We start from the raw sequence: 20,719 nt of genomic DNA, 5'->3' as shown, positions 1-20,719 counted from the left end.
GAGCTGCCAGGGAAGAGGAAAAGAGGAAGGCCTAAGCGAAGGTTTATAGATGTGGTGAGAGAGGACATGCAGGTGATGGGTATAACAGAACAAGATGCAGAGGACAGAAAGATATGGAAGAAGATGGTCCACTGTGGCAACTGCTAATGGGAGCAGCCGAAAGAAGAAGAAGAAGTTAATGTTGTGTTCATAAACATTCAACTTACTCTTCATAACTGTGGTTATTGCTCAATAATTCATGTTAATCAGAGTATTCTAATGAAATATCTTACTGTAGCTACTGTACCATCAAAACTGGCCTTAGCAGATAGGCTGCTGAGCTGACCACTTCTAAATACTGACCCTCCTCTGTCCCTCACTCATAAATCGCTAACTTTCTTAAGGCCCATTTATACTTGAGATTAGCTGCGCACAGAGGAAGTGCACTCTGGCCTGTTTGTTCCTGAGGTGTTCAGTGTCTAATAGTATATCATTGCAGAATCCTGCAGCTTTTCCCTAATGTTTTCCCTTTGCCTTTATATATTGATCTTGCAGGTATTTTCATTTCCACTTACACAAAATATAATCTTTGCTAAGGGTCTTGGTGATTTCTTGCAATGCATTTGTCTGCATTTGGCTATCTCTATGTGCTTTTAATGTTGGATTGTATGGGTGTGGGTGGCGATGAATCACTTCACACAAGTGCCTTAAACGAGACCATGTTGCTTTTGTCTAGTGCATGCACAGTTCACACACATAGCACGAGACTGCAGAATGGAGAGGAGCTGAATCTTTGGGGAGGAGCAAGATGTTGATGATGTGAATAAATGCATGTTTGGGGAGGAGCTGAATGTTGGTGATGCACCATTACAAACCATTTTCATTGGTTATTCCTAGGCTGGTTTTCCTGTAGTTTTATGCAAAGACCTGTACACCTTTTATAATTTATTATGCTGTTAAATAACTGGTTTATTATAACATTATACACTTCATCATATTGCATCCTTCCCTTCTTTTACATGGTTATTCACTCACATGCAACTTCACCAGTTTAAATATTTAGTCTAAGACGCTTTCAAATCAGTGTCAAATTAGTGCCTAAATGAATAAATACCACGGGCAGTCTATTACCGTTAAATAAATAAAAGTATGTCATGGTATGTCTTAATCTGTTTGAAATACACAACCACAAAAATGCAAAATAAATTTAGCTGATTTTCATATTGTTGAAGTGTATTATTTTTATTTTTTGTCTAGGTTTCATACAAAACATTGAAAAGTGTGTTTCATTGTGTTTCTTTTATATTTAAAGGAATAGAATTGCAATGGTGCAAACTGATCACATATTAAATGCACTCTGATTCTATCTGTCCTGTTTGATATTTATTTTGCCCTCCTCCCAGTTCTTTCCAAATGTTCCTAAATAACAAGTTCACCTGTCAACCAATATTTATTGCTTTATCATATAAGAAACTAATGTCTTTTTCTGCTATGAGAAATGAATATTGCTGTTTGAGTGTAAGGGTTACAACTGCATCACTAGTCTCTTATGAAATGTCAAGATGGTTGATGTACATACAAATTAATTTTTAAAAAGTAAAAGACTTTGGTCAAACATAATGTACACTTAACGATGATTAGAAGTAACCTATTATACAGTATGTAGCCAACATCAGGCACATTACAGGTTTGCAGCTTTTAAAGCAAATGAGATCATTTGCAAACATGGAGTGATATTTAAATTGATTTAAACAGTATACATTTATTAGGTTTATACATTCTTCATTAGCAAAATGGCCAGTTGTGTAAGCTGTAGCATACCTGTACACTTAATTAGTTGTTGCTGTTTTCCAGGCTTTAACACCATTACTTGTTTCAATTAAAAAAATACACATTATGTAGACACACATCACGCAGGCAGATCGCTCAAGTAAGATTTCTCATGTTAAACAACAGTAGCCTAATGTTTTCTACAGTGAAATTACAGCAACTTTGTAAGTTGGCATAGTTACAGTAGTGGTTTGAAAATTTCATACTTTGTATGAAGAAAAACTTAATAGCATTTGTGTGAAACCTTAAAAGTTTCCAACTGTGTCCCTGTGCTCTTGAAGAAAGTAATTTTAAAGTCACAGTCTTGATCCACAGTACTAATTCCCTTGATAATTTTGGACAGTTCAATCATGTCCCCTCTGAATCTCCGTTTGCTACACTGTCTTTTAAAGAACATATGTTTAAAATCAAAAAAAAAGATATCCAGCAGGAATAATCTCTTTAGCAAACTAGCAAACACATCCTGGGGAGCAGACCCTAAGACCCTGCGATCAACGGCCATGGTACTCTGTTATTCAACTGCAGAGTATTGTGCACCAGTGTGGGCTAGGTCAACCCATGCCAACAAGGTTGACCCTGAGCTAAATAATGCATGCCGAATTATCACCGGCCCATTGCGAACAACCTGCCTTTCTGCTTTATACAGCCTGGCCGGGATCGCACCTCCCCATATACAACGAGAAACTAGTTCAACAGTAGAAAGGTTCAAGCAACTGAAGGACTCCAGACACCCACTTCACCATCACCAGGAGGTAAATTGCCAACTACCTTCTTGTCGGAGCTTCGCCATAGTGGAACCCCTTACTCCAAAGTAGTCCACAAAACATAGGCCAGAGATGGCGAGAGACTGACCGTAGCCCTTCCAATGAAGCTCTCCCTACAACTCAAGAGCATCTACCCAATGGAACATCCCTCTCTAGGAAAGACTGGGTCACGCTTAACCGAGCTAGGTCAAAGGTGGGCAAAACAAGAGACAACCTATTTAGATGGGGCCTCACAACAAACACTGAATGTTCCTGTGGTTAGCCCACCAAAACAATGGACCACATTATCCATGAATGTTCCAGAGGCCCTAAATGTATTGATGAAGATCTTAAGGATGCTAATGACGCCGCTTTTACCTGGGTATGGCAATGGCATGATAAGATATGATGATCTCCTTTTGCTTAAACTGAAAAGACTCTTCTGTTTTAATCTTTTCTCATGACTCATTCCCTGTAGTCCTGAAGAGACTAGACACTCTTTCTGGAATTTTTTAATGCTGCTATATCTTTTTTTAGAGAAGGCAGTCATTATGCAGTTAAATGACCACCTCAATAAACATGCCATTCTTGACAAATTTCAGTCGGGTTTCAGGACAAATCACAGCACTGAAACTGCACTCAGTAAAGTAGTAAATGACTTGCGGGTAAATGCAGACAGGGGCCATTTATCTGTTCTCATCCTCTTACATCTGAGTGCCGCATTTGACACCATTGATCACAACATTCTTAGAAATCGACTTAGTCAATGGGTGGGCCTCTCTGGCAGGGTCCTAAATTGGTTTGAATCCTACCTGGCAGGGAGAAAATTTTTTGTTAGTTGTGATAATTATAACTCAAAGACACATGATATCCAATATGGTGTTCCACAAGGCTGTATCCTGGGTCCGCTGCTCTTTTCGATCTACATGCTTCTGTTAGGTCAGATTATCTTGGGGCATAATGTGAGTTACCACAGCTATGCTGATGGCACACAGCTGTATTTATCAATTGCATCTGATGACCCCGACGCTGTTATTTCACTAACACAATGTCTTACTTGTGTTTCTAATTGGATGAATAGTAATTTTCTCAAGCTAAATAAAGAGAAAACAGAAATTGTAGTGATTGGCAATTAAGGAGATAATGAAATTATTAGAAATAAACTTAATGCTTTAGGATTAAAAGTCAAGACGGAGGTAAAGAACTTTGGGGTAACTGTTGATTGTAACCTGAATTTTAAATTGCATATTAATCAGACCACTAGGACAGCATTTTTTTCACTTAAGAAACATAGTAAAAGTTATACCTCTTATATCATTGAAAGTTGCTGAGAAATTAATTCACGCTTTTGTTTTCAGTCGACTAGATTACTGTAACGCTCTCCTCTCAGGACCACCCAAAAAAGACACAAATCGTTTGCAACTAGTGCAGAATGCAGCTGCTAGAATCCTAACTAGGAAAAGAAAATCTGAGCACATTTCTCCAGTTTTGATGTCACTACACTGGTTACCTGTGTCATTGAGAATTGACTTTAAAATACTGCTTATAGTTTATAAAGTCTTAAATAATCTCGCTCCATCTTATATATCGGAATGTCTGACACCTTATATTCCAAATCGTAACCTCGGATCTTCAAATGAGTGTCTGCTTAGAATTCCAAGAGCAAAACTTAAAAGAAGTGGTGAGGCGGCCTTCCGCTGTTATGCACCTAAAATCTGGAATAGCCTGCCAATAGGAATTCGCCAGGCTGATACAGTGGAGCACTTTAAAACACTGCTAAAAACACATTACTTTAACATGGCCTTCTCATAACTTCACCTTCATTTAATCCTGATACACTGTATATTCAGTTCATTATAATAACTATTAATGGTGACTCTAGAATCTGTACTGACCCCTACTCTCTCTTCTGTTTCTTTTCCCAGTTTTCTGTGGTGGCGAGCTGCGCCACCACCACCTAATCAAAACACCGTGATGTTCTACATTGATGGATTAAAAGCCAGAAGTCTACATGGCCATCATCATCAAGCCCTTCCATGAGAACCCTAAATCCAAGGAGGACTGTTTCATTTATGTCAGGTAGAATGCCCAGAGGGGACCGGGTGGTCTCATGGTCTGGAATCCCTACAGATTTTATTTTTTTTCTCTCCAGCCCTCTGGAGTTTTTTTTTGTTTTTTTCTATCCTCCCTGGCCATCAGACCTTACTCTTATTCTATGTTAATTAGTGCTGTCTTATTCTAATTCTTACTTTGTCTTTTATTTCTCTTTTCTTCATTAAGTAAAGCACTTTGAGCTACATTATCTGTATGAAAATGTGATATATAAATAAATGTTGTTGTTGTTTAGTAGCTCATAGACCAGAATATTCCAGGTGCGGGTCTCACCAAAGTATTATAAAGCTTGCTGTATAACTTAACATTCTGTTAGCCTCCTTAATGGAAGTTGATAGTGACGAGTCCACTATGACTCCTAAATCCTTCTCAAAAGGTGTACTTTCAATTTTCATACCTCCCATTGTGTAATCATCTGTGACATTTTTACTTCCTACACCTAACATCTTACATTTTGTACAGATTTGTGGCAGATGAAATTTAAAGTGTGCTGTCCAGGTCCTCTGCAATGATTCAATGGATTCGAGATTATCTGCCAATGCACCTAGTTTTCTATCATCTACAAATTTAAACAGCTATCCCTATCCATATAATTTATTTACAGTTAGGTCCATAAATATTTGGACAGAGACAACTTTTTTCTAATTTTGGTTCTGTACATTACCACAATGAATTTTAAATGAAACAACTCAGATGCAGTTGAAGTGCAGACTTTCAGCTTTAATTCAGTGGGTTGAACAAAATGATTGCATAAAAATGTGAGGCAACTAAAGCATTATTTTAACACAATCCTTCATTTCAGGAGCTCAAAAGTAATTGGACAATTGACTCAAAGGCTATTTCATGGGAAGGTGTGTTCAAGTCTGTCGTTATGTCATTATTAATTAAGAAGATAAAAGATAAAAGAGTTGATTTGAGGTGTGGTGCTTGCATGTGGAAGATTTTGCTGTGAACAGACAACATGCGGTCAAAGGAGCTCTCCATGCAGGTGAAAGAAGCCATCCTTAAGCTGCGAACACAGAAAAAACCCATCCAAGAAATTGCTACAATATTATGAGTGGAAAAATCTACAGTTTGGTACATCCTGAGAAAGAAAGCAAGCACTGGTGAACTCGGCAAAGCAAAAAGTCCTGGACGTCCATGGAAGACAACAGTGGTGGATGATCGCAGAATCATTTCCATGGTGAAGAGAAACCCTTCACAATAGCCAACCAAGTGAACAACACTCTCCAGGGGGTAGGCGTATCGATATCCAAGTCTACCATAAAGAGAAGACTGCATGAAAGTAAATACAGAGGGTGCACTGCAAAGTGCAACCACTCATAAGCCTCAAGAATAGAAAGTCCTGGACGTCCATGGAAGACAACAGTGGTGGATGATCGCAGAATCATTTCCATGGTGAAGAGAAACCCTTCACAATAGCCAACCAAGTGAACAACACTCTCCAGGGGGTAGGCGTATCGATATCCAAGTCTACCATAAAGAGAAGACTGCATGAAAGTAAATACAGAGGGTGCACTGCAAAGTGCAACCACTCATAAGCCTCAAGAATAGAAAGGCTAGATTGGACTTTGCTAAAGGACATCTAAAAAAGCCAGCACAGTTCTGGAAAAACATTCTTTGGACAGATGAAACCAAGATCAACCTCTACCAGAATGATGGCAAGAAAACAGTATGGAGAAGGCGTGGAACAGCTCATTATCCAAAGCATACTACATCATCTGTAAAACACGGTGAAGTCAGGCAGTGTGATGGCTTGGGCGTTCATGGCTGCCAGTGGCACTGGGACACTAGTGTTTATTGATGATGTGACACAGGACAGAAGCAGCCGAATGAATTCTGAGGTGTTCAGAGTCATACTGCCTGCTCAAATCCAGCTAAATGCAGTCAAATTGATTGGGCGGCGTTTCATGATACAGATGAACAATGACCCAAAACATACAGCCAGAGCAACCCAGGAGTTTATTAAAGCAAAGAAGTGGAAAATTCTTGAATAGCCAAGTCAGTCACCTGATCTTAACCCAATTGAGTGTGCATTTCACTTGTTGAAGACTAAACTTTGGACAGAAAGGCCTACAAAAAAACAGCAACTGAAAGCCGCTGCAGTAAAGGCCTGGCAGAGCATTAAAAAGGAGGAAACCCAGCATCTGGTGATGTCCGTGAGTTCAAGACTTCAGGCTGTCATTGCCAGCAAAGGGTTTTCAACCAAGTATTAGAAATGAACATTTTATTTCCAGTTATTTAATTTGTTCAATTACTTTTGAGCCCCTGAAATAAATAGTTGCCTCACATTTTTATGCAATCGTTTTGTTCAGCCCACTGAATTAAAGCTGAAAGTCTGCACTTCAACTGCATCTGAGTTGTTTCATTTAAAATTCATTATGGTAATGTACAGAACCAAAATTATAAAAAAAGTTGTCCCTGTCCAAATATTTATGGACCTAACTGTATATTTAAAACAACAGAGGCCCTAGCACACTGATAAGAGTGGAACACCACTCTTATCATCACCCACTTCTGATAAGGCCCCTCGCACCACCACCCTTTGCTTCCTGTGTTTAGGCAATTCTGCTCCCATCTTGCACTACATTGTGTACTCCCACTTCTTTTAGTTTGATACTTAACCTCTCATGTGGGACCTTATCAAATGCTTTCTAAAAATCAAGATAAATAACATCATATGCATCCAGATGAAAGCAACCAAAGATAAAATAACCGAAAGGATCTGATTTAGTGGACCGCTTACTGTACCTACAGGAAATTTGTATTGTTTTGACAGTGTACTGTATATTACGAATGTATACCCATTGTAATGTAACTCAAATTGTTTCGATGTGCACCGACAATATGTTTTCAACTGAGTAGCTGCAAGTGACGCCCAGTACTTTCTCTTTCGCTATGCACTATATCTGCAGAGTGAGGGATGTCACTGGGTAGTGACAGGGGGCTGCAGACGCGCATGTGCTCCACAGCACTTTTTTGGCGGGTATTTCAGTTCTGTTCTCGCGACACCATAATGAGACAGCGCGCGCGACTTGCGAGAGCTACGGACTCGCGCCATATTTGCTCGTGTAAGAAGTGAGGCGGGAGCGAACGAGAGTGGCGCTCGAGTGCGGCGTCGACTGGGAACGTGTGAGGGGGAGTTAGAAACAGAGATCGGGCCGTCGTTGGCTTAATCTAGGCTCCCTGAATCGGTGACGGAATTACCTGCTGTTATTACATGTTGATTTTGGGACACAGTTGTCAGAGAGGAAGACGGTTCTTATTAGAAAAGCATTTAACTGTTGTTGTTTTCGTTCTTATTAGTAAAATAAACTTAACATTGAGGGACGGTGGTGCAGCAAGGAATAAAACGATCCACGATATAACTTTCATTTTAGGGGACCCATTTTAAGTTAGTGGGAATAAAATTGTACTAAACGTTGGTGGTAAGAAATCCAGCTAGAAACAGAGCGAGAAGCCGGGTGAAAGGGTTCCAGGTCTGCCATGGCGGTAAGCCTGGATAAAGAGGCCTATTATCGGCGGATCAAGCGACTCTACAACAACTGGAAGGTACGTGTACTGTAAGCATCCTGGAAGATGGCTGTTTGTTTGTGTAGTGTGTTAATTTTTCGTAGCAGGAGGCTCCTCTGTAAGTGGGAGTTGAAGTGGGTTCAGTACTGCTGGAAGCGTGGCCTTCGGTGTTAGAACCCCTGGTGAAGCACACGCTGCTCTGCTTGCAGGAGTTTTTTTAGAGGCTTGTGTTGCGCATGATGATATGTGCTTGATCCCATTTTCTTCCGTGTCATGATAGTGAAGAGATTTAGTGGCGTCATTTAATTACCGGAATGTTTGCATAAATCACAAGACGTGTACATTTTCTTTATAAGATGTTCGCCTTGTCTCTTGCAGAAAGCTTCGCAGTAGAGTAGCCCTGACTATCGTTGTCAGCAGTTACCGGTATGCTTGAGCGCTGCTGCTGTTTACCTTATTGCGCTAATACAGTTATTAGGCACTTTCTTTCTAAAGGCCTTAGCAATGAAACACATTTATTGTACTGGACTGAACATTGCGATTCACTAGTATAATTGATATCCTGTTTTGTCAGAGTCACTCAAGGCATAACTTGAATACTATGTTAGTGTTTTTCTGTTTGTAATGCAGCACATTTACACGTGGTTGTATATCTTTACTTGTCTTTTGATACTGCATGTTTGTAATTCAGTATGTAGCCTTGTGTTTTTGTGAGCGAGTACGACTGGTTATGTGTCTTAAGCCAGTTGAGTTACATTTATGCATCATCGTCGAAACCTGTTCTGAATATGCAGATGTTTGCTCATGGATTATATGTGCATTATTTTGCCCGTGATGATTTGCCATGCTAATACTGATGCACCAGGCTGGTCCTCAAGGTCATCTGTTCTGGGTGCAGTTGAGTTAAAATCTACTTCTCGCAAAACTTGTGCGATCTGAGGCATACTAGCACATTTGTTCATAGTTTTAGCCAGAAAATATTTTCATTCAAAAAAATAGTGGGAGAACATTTTATTTATTTATTTTTTTTTGCATAATGAAGAGTTTGTTTGGCTAATCAAACTAAACCTTTTGTATTTGAATAATCCTCAATTATAATTTTATGCAGAAAGGAGAAGATGAATTTTCAAAGATTGATGCTATAGTAGTGTCGGTGGGAGTGGATGAAGAAATTGTTTATGCAAAGTCTACTGCTCTGCAGGTAAGTGTTAACTACTACACAGTGTTCTTTGTTTTATTTGTAACTATTTTAAACAGATGCACGCAAGTATTTTTGAGAGATTTAGTTAACTTTGAGATATATATTTTAATGAGAAACTGATGTACATGCTTTGCAAATTACTTATAAACTATGGCATTAATTAGTTGTTACTTTTACACATCTTTCTCTTTGTACTAAGACTTATTTACTCATACAGGCAGTGTGAGTTATCACGGTGTGAAATACCTACCTATTGGTTTTGTTGTAATCACTTTTAAAACAAATGGGACTCAATTTTCTTTTTGCACTTTGACTTTTTCATTTAGAAGAAGCCATTTTTTTCATGTTACTTTGACCTTATTCCAGATGAGGCTTTGCAAAAGTAATTTATATTCCTATTTGTGGGTTGTACTCTTAGCCCTGTAATACTTTTAAAGTGCCTAATACCTTTTAATGGCTCAATCTTGCTGTCTGCAAACAGGTTTGGAGAACATTATTTCTAAAATTAAAGTGGCATTGCTCATTACTTACAAAAAAAGTACCATGATTGTTATATTCTGCAGATAATTATTGTAAAATGAATGCACAACAAACATTGCATGACTTTTTATTTTGTTTGAAAAATTGCACATTTACTAGTGACCATTTAACTCTAAATCCAAAGCCCATACGTAAACATTTAAACTGACCAGAGAAACTGCCAAGTTTGATAATTACTTTGTATTTTAGAAAGAAGTTTAGTGCTTCTTGGGCTGTGGAATAAATAATATTCTTCCACTTTTCCCCAAAGTAGGTTCCCCCCAGTATGAACACTGGCCATTGCCCCACCTGATCACTGTTTCAGCGTATCTATAACAAATAGCTGAATGAAAACTAAACTGTCTCTTTATAGGTTTCAATTACTGGACCAACACAGCACATTCTTTTCTGTTTAGTAGTGTGATTGTGCCCTGCAAAGGACTGGCATCCACAACTTTGGCTCTTAAATGCATGCACTCGTCCTCTTTATTGCAGTCTATTATGCACACATGGGCATAATAGGATAAAACAGATGAAATACTTAAGCAAAAAAAAAAACTTTTTCTCTCTTTCATAGTGTAAGGAATAAGCGTTGGTAGGGTAGTAACATTGACACATTTTTTGTTTGGGTTGACACCAGTCCCCAATTTTTATGTTGCTAGAATTGGCTGATTATTATTTGTTTTCTTGGCTACTGCATAATCCACCATGTAGAAACTTTGTTTTATATAAAAGTAGTATTTTTATACTTAACTCATTTTGCAGTAAGGGATTTTGGCATTTTTGTAATTAAACTACATACCTAAAAATAAATGTCTATTTCTCTTTTTTTATTCAGATTTTTTTAAAGAAAGTGTTTATATGATTAAAACATTTGTTTATACCAATATCAATTAAGTAAAACACAAAACAAATGGTGCATTCTTTCTAAAAAAAAAAAAAAACAATTTTACAGTATATAACAAATATTTTATGATCCACAACCCTGGAATCAGCTTTCTTTTGTGACTCATTCTGTCAGTTATTGTACCAAGTTTGGATGTAACTCTCAAAAGTTTCACTCTGTGTGTGTGTGTGTGTGTGTGTGTGTGTGTGTGTGTGTATTTATATGTATGCGTGTGTGTGTATCTCTATATCTATCTCAAAATGAAATGGAAGGCAGAATGGTGTAGTGTGGAGGTTAATTATGCAGTCATGTTCTATGGAGGTTCCTGTAGAAATTACAAACATTTCAATCAATTAATCTAACGTACCAATTTGTTTGTCTCTATGTTCATTGTTCGTTTTGAAGATGAGGAATGGTTAATGCATATAGACACTTTCTAAAACTCTTTGACTGTTCAGCAACAAAATGATGCCTGCAATTCCTTAATTACTGTAATTTAACTGGTAAAGGAGCACTACAACTAAATTATTGTAAAGTTTAGAAAAGAAGGTTCTAACAATTGTTTTAAGAGTTGCTAAATTACCGATCATTGATAATTATTTGGGGTGAAAATCAGCAGATATTGGTCAGCAGTCAATCGATCGGAGTATCAATTAATAGCATAATGCGCACTATGTTTAAATGTGTACCCCCAACATTGTCAGCAGAGCTGCTATTTTTCTGTTTGTAAGAAAACCAAGTGCAACTGGGCTACCATCCTGTAATAATTAATGTAGGCAACACAAGCACGGCATTGGCTTACCAACCTCTTAGCATTTCTGCCTTCTTTGTTTCATTTTTATATAATCTAAATTGCATTGGTTATAGCAGGAGATATCACCACTACCTCTCTTTTTTGTTAAATTTGTGATTTGGAACCTAAATATGTGGGCATTTCTGTAATCCATGCACACTTTATTAAAATGTGTTACATACTCATGTGCATGTTATGTTTGAGCTACATTTTTTTTGTATGAAAATGTGCTATATAAATAAATGTTATGTTTATTATGTACTGTAAATTAGACTTGTTTGTGTGCCCTTGATAGGCTGACGAGCTTTCCAGGGTTGTGATTTGCCTAATGTTGCTATGGTAGACACCATCTCTACTTCAAATCCTAATTGAGTAGACAGATTAGAACATGAAATAAGATAAAACTCTTTATATTATGTAGGTAAAAATAAGGTTTGTGCAGTAGCACGTGAATATTTTCTAGTTGCCTGCTTTGCTTGATGAATTAAAGTGTAATTGAGGTTTGGGTTCAGTGCTGCAACAAATACATTCCTCTTATTAAAGAATGGTCTTGGTGTGCAACTGTTGTGCATATAGCTTTTACTACATATTTCATTACACTGCTTTATTTATTGGCAATCAAATGTGTTTGAAAAATTAGTGATTAGAGTTTTTTTTTTAACAATGTAACATTTACTTTCAAGTTCAATGCTATTGGCATTCCTCTCCTTGTCTGTAACATAATGTCTTATTGTAGAAACAAGTAATAAAGAATTATAACAATGTAACAAATAATGCAGGATTATTGGCAACAAATTTTATTATCTGATACTTGTCAATTATTTTGGCTGTACCTGTGCAGTTTTGAGATCTTGGATGATATGTGCATAGTTTTGCCGGTGATGATTTGCCATGCTAATACCGATGCACCAGGCTGGACCTCATGGTCATATGTTTTGGGTGCAGCTGAGTTAAAATTTGCTTCTCGCAATACTTGTGGGATCTGAGGCATACTAGCACATTTTATTTTTAACTGCAAAATTGTTTTCATTTAGTAAATAGTGTAAGCACATATGTATTTTTTTTTTTTTGCATAATGTTGTGTTGGTTTGGCAAATTTTGGCTTATTGAACTAAGCCTGTTCCAATTTGTCATTGTAGTGGGAGGTTTTATCTGCAGGAATTTGACATATACTGGGTTTTTGAATTTAAAAATGATGCTAATATTATGAAAGGAAACATAAAATACTGGTAAATTAACAATAACATTTATTTATATAGTACATTTTCATGCAAATGATGTAGCTCAAAGTGCTTTACAAGGTAAAGAAAGAAGTTTATATGAAACAATTGTAAAATTAGGCAATATTAAGTAAAAAAAGAATAAAGTAAGGTCAAATGGCCAGGGTGACAGAAAAAAAAAACAACTTCAAATGGGCCAGAGGGAAAAAAAAACACAAAATATGCAGGGGTTCCAAGGCTAAGAGACTGCCAAGCCCCTACTGGACATTCTGTGTAACGCAAATGATCTAAATCAGTCCTTATGGCTTTCAAGCTTCATGTGCAAGATTATTATTGAGGTAAGGATTATTTTTTTTTTGTTAGCAGTAAGTTGAGACTTCTATAACTCAAGATGCACCTGCAAATTAGTTTTATAGGGTACATATGGCTTTGTTTAAAAAATATACCTTCTTGTCTTTTTTAATGGGCAGTTTTCCTGTTTGCTGTATTTTTTTCCCTCTTTGCCATTACTGCTGTCATCTTTTTAATGATTAAAAAATGTCTCAGATATTATTACTGATAATGTAAACAGTGTTGCATCAATCATTTTATGCTTGTGTGTTCCAGAAAAAAATACTTTATGTGCTTTAAAAGTATTTTTCAAAAATAGTTGAATCATGCAGTCCATCTGTGTCCTTGATTGCTATGAGCATGATACAATACAGAGATAAATTAAGCATTCATTATGTTTTATTATTGCATATATTTCACAAGTGTGTTTTTAAAACGTTCTGTTATCCATCCAGGTTTGATGAGGAATATGACTCAAATCATACATATTGTTCTGCTGGTTCAATGTGAAAAATAGGTCTGACGCAAAAGATTACTTTGTAATCTTTTTTGGTTAATCTAACAACTAATTTTGTTAAAGTAAAATTTAACAGGCATATGAATGTGTGCTCTGTTTGAATATTTATTGTATAATTTGATGGAATTTGAAAAAATGATGATATGAAACAAACGGAACTAATGTGACTTTAGCAAGGCGACAAACAACATTATTATTATTAATAAAACATTTAAGCCAAAAAAGCCTAAAAATAGTAAATATTTCAGTCCATCCTGAAACAAGACCAAATAGTTAGGATTTTGAGTTCATTTAGACCTTAGTGTTAAATTGGATCCACTTTGACACTTTTTGCGTGTATTTTTAAAAGCTCTGTATAAAACTGAGAGAGATGCTATTGATATACATCATGAATAGGTTCTAGGCATGTTTGCCATATTATGGCATAGCATACTGTAAAGTATAAATGACATTAACTGAAATCATTGCTAGAGATTGTCAGCTTATCTTTATAAGAGAAGCCTGTAGTACAAAAAAACAATATGCTGCACTTTTGCAACTGCAGATAGTATAACAAACTTCATTGACAGTTAATTTATGCAGTGCAGACTTTGGTACGGCTTTGTGCCTTGTTCTGAAGGGAATATGACTGCATAACAACCCACAACCCTATTTTTTTCATTGTCATCATCGCATTTAAATGTTTATAAAAATGGTGATGCACACAGCCAAAAATACAAAGGTATATCAGTTCATTTTAAATTCATGATGTTAATTGCTTTGAGTATGTGAAAGGTACTATATAAATATTAGGCAGTTTTTTAATTTTTCAAATGTAATCCACTAGATGTCTTAATTAGTAGGTTACCATTACAATATGCATTAATTAGTATGTAAACGTTTCTGTGCATCATGCAAATTAATTCACTTGAAACATCTGCCAAAAAATGCTGTTACAAATATAGGAGGTGAGGAGAAGAAATGGTAGAAATCTTTGAACCAGTAAACCATTCATATGTGGCATTCAGAGTAACTTGCAAGTGTCTGTCCCTGGGTGCTCATTTTTTGGGTACATAAGGGTGGATAGATGTTCATCAGCCTGTCCGCACTGACTTGAGAACATAGAAGAGCTCAGAAACACTTTTGTTAAGATGTGCAGAAGGGTGCAGAAACAACCCCAGAACAGGGTGCCAGTCCAACACCTGGTCAATAGACCCACACAAACACACTAGTGCCAGTTTAGCATTGTAAATCCAACTAACCTGTGTGCCTTTGACCTGTGGGAGGACACTAGAGCAGCTGCAGGAAATGTGTGTGCGTAGAGGGAAACCTTGCACACTCCTCACAGGGAACACCTGGGCTTTGAACCTAAAACAATTTACATTCAAAGCAAGAGTGGATTCTTAAGTTAAATCACTGCCAGTGGAAATGCTTTGTGTTAGATTTAGTAAAGCTGAAAGAAATTCTTGTGGTGCAGCATATAATTATGATTTGAAAGAATAGTATGAAAGTTAACTTAGCACACATTGTTGGATAAAGAATGAAGTAGTTTTGAAAATAATCAATTAATGCTGCTTATTTACCAAGTCATTAGACATTTAACAGATGACTAACACACTGTGATGGGAAGGAATTTTTCCTTTGTGAGACACGTTAAACTTAACATATTTATACCAAAACCGTACGGTTTTAAAAATTAGATTTCTCAGCCGATATACTAGGCGACCCAAATAGAGAATTTGCCAGATATTTTGGGGAACCTTCTTTCACTGAATGTGGTGCATATGCGAGCATGATTGGCCTGCTAAAGTACAAAGTTGTAGCATGCTGATGTGGGGGAAGACAAGTACATGTAGCTAACTAGTTGGTTAAGGAAATACAATTCAACTAAAATTTTTAGTCAGTTATTTGATTGCATACTTTAATTCTAGCGGCTCTAGTTAAAAATGGAATTTGCATCATACTAGCTATTCATGTGATCTTGATACTTTGTTGCACTTTTGCTGTTTTAGCTTGTTTGCAGTGCTTTTTGTATATTTCCCTCATAATAACCACAATTTAAAGTGTTCTTTTTGTCATTGCTTAATTGGAAAGTTGTCAATCACCCAATTGTCTTTAATTGGTACTTTCATTAAATTGTTTAATATGCAGGTCCATTATTTACAATTAATGTCAGGTTGACTCAGGATGCTATGAATTATCTTGGTCAGTTATCAATGTGAAAAGTAAAGTGTTGGAAACTGGGCTATGTCACTATTGAAACACCTAAAACTGTACAATAATTCACTTCTAAATCTTTGAGATGGGATACTTAAATAACATTTAATACTAGTTTAAAAAGTTCTGATTGATGATGATGATGATACTTCTCAGTATAAGTCGTTTTCAAGCCTGAGTGGTTGCATTGATTTGTAAATTTTTTATCTTCACTATGAAATGAGCTGATTTTATAAGCTTACTTATCAAAACTTGCAACCATAAGAGAAATTTGTCAATTTAGTAGTTTATATTCAATGAAGAACAGCAAACTTCTTTCAGAGAAAAACGTAGACTGCCAAATAATCATTTCATGGCTTATCACAAGACTCTTTTTTTTTTTTTTTTCCCCAGCATTTGCTTTTCTAAGTCTTATGGTAATTTAATTGGTGGTGCTTTTTGCAAATTATTGCAATGCTTCAGCTAGAACACTTTTTTTTTCTTTAAATATTCCGTAAATGGAGAGCAGCACATGACTTTACCAGCAAGGGTGGAGACCGTAATATTAGCCTTTACTTTAGAGAAAGTGGAGTAATAAATTGAGAAAATGGAATCATTAGAAAGGAGACATTTTGTGCAATTGTGCCTTTTTTATTTTGTCCTTTTAATTAAAATGGGAACTGGTTGTCTGAGTTTGGGAGGTGCACGAACGTTTGTTTAGTAAAACAGCACACATTTTCAATTGGAAAAAGAAAAGAAAGAAAATTTTTTATTTGCTAGTTACTAAACAGTAATTTAAGAAGCTAAACTGTTTTATGTTAGCCTTGTTACTGTTTAATAAATGCATAAACCTCTTTTTTTCCTGTTTGTTTGTGTATCCTATAGTATAAGTTTTGGTAAAAAAAAAAATGCTGCATAGTTAAAATGGTAATCTGTGTTTATAATTACACCTCTGGAATAAGGAATGTGTAGCAAGTACACTTAAATAAAAAAAAAAACAACCATATAGAAATATAGTTTAACAGCAAGAATGCTGTTGTGTAATCAATGATTAAAAATGATTCAAAAGTACATGGTCTTACTGTATTTACGTTTAAACAGTGTAATTCATTTAAAGCAATGTGTGAGAACCTGTATTTTTTTTCTTAGAAATGGTGAAAGCCACATTTTTTAAGCTTTGTTTCAGATAAGTACATTACAGAAGTTAAACAATATGACAGCTTGTAATTGTGAGATGGGTTTTGTTTTCTTTTATGCCATATGTATTATGGATAAATATTTTCTTTATGTATTTTATTAGTTCAAATATTTTTTAAGGTAGTTGCATTGTAGTATTTTATGGTCACTGAAAAAATACGCCTACATAATGTAATTATGTTTATTTAAAGAATGAACAGGTTAACACCTGTGCTGCATGGTTAAATAACTAAAGTACCAAAGTTAATACTTTAATATTGAACATAAGGCTTCTGGTTATGCAGGAGCTTAGTGTAAAATGTTTTTAAAGGGATTAAACAATTATCGGTTTTGGAATTTCAGAATTCAGTGATGGGTATTGGCTCTAAAAAACTGGATTGGTTCAAACCATTGTTTTAGGATGCATATGTTTTGATATATCAAATCACAGCACATATTTGAAATTTAGAAGTCATTACCAACAAAGTATATTGTAGTGTGTTTTTATTTTTGTTAGTGTGCATGGATGACTATTAATTTTGAGCTGTTTATTCCATATTTTTTTTCTCTCCAACAGACATGGCTGTTTGGATATGAATTGACTGACACTATTATGATTTTCTGTGAATCAAAGATAGTCTTTATGGCTAGTAAGAAGAAAGTAGAATTTCTCAAGCAGATAGCCAATACCAAGGGGAATGAAAATGCAAATGGAGTACCACCTATTACACTGCTTGTCAGGGAAAAGGTAAGATCTACATTGTAATACATGAATTTTCAAATTAAAATTTAGTTGAGTATGTTTTTAATTTTTGTAAAGTATAAAAATCAGTTGATTTTTGTAATGAAACTTGTTTTTCACTCTTTATCATAAATTTCACATGTACAAAGCTATATAGATCTTGATTCATTTATTCACTTGCTTATAATACTACCCCTACAAATTCAGGATAAGTCACAGCTTCTTCCTCTTCCACCTTTCTGTTTGTATTGACTCACTAATCGAGTTGTACCGAACAGCCATTTTCTGAGTAATGCTTTTAAATTGGTAGACTTGCTTTTTACACACAGGTCAAATACTGTACATATTAATACACAAAGACAAACATGGTCAGAAAATTCACATTTTCTAATTCCTTTTGCATTGGAGGTTTCTGTTCTGTCAATAATTTGTCAGTAAATTGTTTCTTATGAAATTCATATCAGAAGTAGAATTTCATCAGGTATATTGCCTACTTCTAGGCATTTCTGTGAAAAACAATATACTTGCTATGTTGTCAAAATTGTGGTCACTAGGTTAGTTAAAAGGTGATTTTTTTACTTAAGCTATTTTCTATTTTTAAAAGCCCCACAAAATGAAAAACAATATTAATACTTTATTAAAATTGTTTTACTATTAACTCTCACTTTAGTAACACTCTGTCAGCATATACTTTGGCCAGCATTTATTTGATAGTGATACTGTATTAAACTGGTTTATTCATTAAAGCATTCAATTAACATGTTTGATTTGTCAGTACTGCAAAAAAAGTTTTGCTAAAATAAATAGTGCAAGGCATTATTAACTGGGGGCTTGTAGTATAACATTTCAATTGAATTTTGTTCTCACTATTAACAGCCTCATCTGCATCTTAAGTGGATTTTACAATACTGTTTTAATGATATAAATGAGTTTTAAAGTAAAAGAATGTTCAGTTTGTTGCAACATTCCTGGAGGTGCAGTTATGCTTTCTATTTGGTATTTGTGCTCAGAATTAATTTAGTTTCTCCAAAGTTTTCTAAAGGAATTATGAAACCTTGGGGTATATATTGGAATAAATGACTTAAATTGTGTATCTTCTGTGATTTTTTGTGTTGGGAATCTCTGCATAAATTAGTGTAGGCTAGAAATTCTCTAATTGTAACACTTTTTAATTAGAAAAGTATAAAAATAGTACACTGGCATTTGTATCATAACAGTACTAATGCATATTCTCTAAAAGGTAATGCTTTCTAGTAGGTTGAGAATATTTCTTTTAGTATTGTTTCTTTATCAGCATGTGGTAACCTTTTTAAGTATTTCAATTTTCTCCATAGTTTTATTAATGTTTGGAGAAGGCTAAATCACATTCTTGACTTAACGATTTCTAAGTTACATTTTGTTTTTTTCTTCTTCCCCAGAATGAGAGTAACAAAGGAAACTTTGATAAAATGATTGAGGCCATCAAAGGCAGTAAGGGGGGCAAGACAATTGGGGTTTTCACTAAAGACAAATTTCCAGGAGAATTCATGAAGAGCTGGAACGATGCCCTTAATAAAGAGGGATTAGAGAAGGTTAGTATATATGCAAGTAAGGATACAAATGTAACAACCCTATTTTTTCCACCCCATCTCCAAGAAAACTTTGGATGGTTTTGTAATTTAATTTGTTTTAATCCTCACTTTTTTTTTTGTAATATCCATATTTAGCATCCTTTTGTGTTTCTTTCATCAAAAATAGATCAGACATTAGAGTGAGTCTAAATGCAAATTCTATATGTGCACACATATCTGTGCAGAGTATGTGTACTTTTAATATACATATAAATAAACTTGTAATACCTGCTGTCTTTGTTTTTGCTTGGTTTGTTTATCAATTTTGCACACTAAGGACATAATGTCAGCCCTCAGATCATATCTTGTTTGTTTAGAAATCATAACTAACACAAAATCATGCATCCCTTCACAGCAATTAGGTAGGTCTATTTTCAAAAAGTTTCTGTATTCACATTTATTTCTAATGTCATTTAAAATATAGGAAGTTTCAAGATTTTTTGCGGAGTTGGGATGGAGGGGCCAACACCAAATCATGCATTATTCCAGAAAAGCTAAATGGATATTTTATGCAATTTTGTGCATAATAGTATATTTAACCCGACTTAACAGAGTTTTATGGAGTTTCTAAGGCTTTACTCTGAATAGGGGTTTAATAGAGTTAATAAAACAGACACCGGTAGTTTTGGGCAGCTTACATACTGTATCAGTGATTCTTAAAGTATCTATTAATCTGTTTGTGAAACCATAATAAATCATAGTTCTAACCTAGTAAGGAGTTACCATAGTAATGAAATTCAGTCTTGCGATAAAAGGACAAATTTATGATTTATGAGAGCAGGGATATTGGTAATTATCAGAGAACTAGTGTAGAGGATGAACATTACCCTAGCATTTTAGCCAACAATGAAAAAAATAAGGTCATTATTTGAAAACAAATATTTGCTTTCTTAAATTAATCCATTACACAAATATATCCAGTCACTTTGGCTATCTTGATATAAAGCAGTCCATCTCGGTCACCAGAATACTGTCTGACAATGCATTTTTTTTTTAAAAGTAATATGGTCATCACAGTAGCATGCAGCTCTTCAGTCTGTTAATAATTGATTCATTATTGTCTCTGCTGTGTTGGCTGTCTTTTAAGAAAATTTTTTCTTTTCTCCCTTGGATGAAAATACTTGTATTCCAGGCGGACATTAGTGCTGCTGTTGCCTGTACGATGGCTGTAAAGGAAGATGGAGAATTAAATCTAATGAAAAAAGCTGCAAGCATCACATCAGAGGTCTTTAATAAGTTCTTCAAGGAAAGGGTGATGGAGATTGTGGATGCGGATGAGGTGTGAATTTTTGTACTTGGCATTGCTGAAACAAACAGAAACCTATAACTGTTAAATCTTGATTTTTTTTTTTTTTTTCTGTTTCAAGGACTTC

At 35.4% G+C, this 20,719-nt stretch overlaps 1 protein-coding gene and 2 non-coding genes across 3 annotated transcripts in view; all 3 read left to right on the top strand.

Moving 5' to 3' along the window:
* The first annotated feature begins 7,714 nt into the window (after window positions 1-7,714).
* Window positions 7,715-20,719, top strand: part of supt16h (SPT16 homolog, facilitates chromatin remodeling subunit) — a 63,133-nt gene continuing 50,128 nt past the window's right edge. The window contains exons 1-5 of the mRNA XM_039746079.1: window positions 7,715-8,216; window positions 9,286-9,378; window positions 17,572-17,742; window positions 19,155-19,307; window positions 20,479-20,625. Coding sequence (XP_039602013.1) covers window positions 8,151-8,216; window positions 9,286-9,378; window positions 17,572-17,742; window positions 19,155-19,307; window positions 20,479-20,625 — 630 coding nt within the window. The 5' untranslated portion in view covers window positions 7,715-8,150. The remainder of the gene's footprint in view (window positions 8,217-9,285; window positions 9,379-17,571; window positions 17,743-19,154; window positions 19,308-20,478; window positions 20,626-20,719) is intronic.
* Window positions 9,004-9,121, top strand: LOC120520110. The gene has a single exon (XR_005631768.1). It is a non-coding gene; the product is annotated as a small nucleolar RNA U6-53/MBII-28 (small nucleolar RNA).
* Window positions 12,450-12,567, top strand: LOC120520115. The gene has a single exon (XR_005631771.1). It is a non-coding gene; the product is annotated as a small nucleolar RNA U6-53/MBII-28 (small nucleolar RNA).

This window comes from Polypterus senegalus, chromosome 1 (genome assembly GCF_016835505.1).
Source record: "Polypterus senegalus isolate Bchr_013 chromosome 1, ASM1683550v1, whole genome shotgun sequence".
NCBI lineage: Eukaryota > Metazoa > Chordata > Cladistia > Polypteriformes > Polypteridae > Polypterus > Polypterus senegalus.
This window is presented reverse-complemented; position numbering and strand designations above follow the sequence as displayed.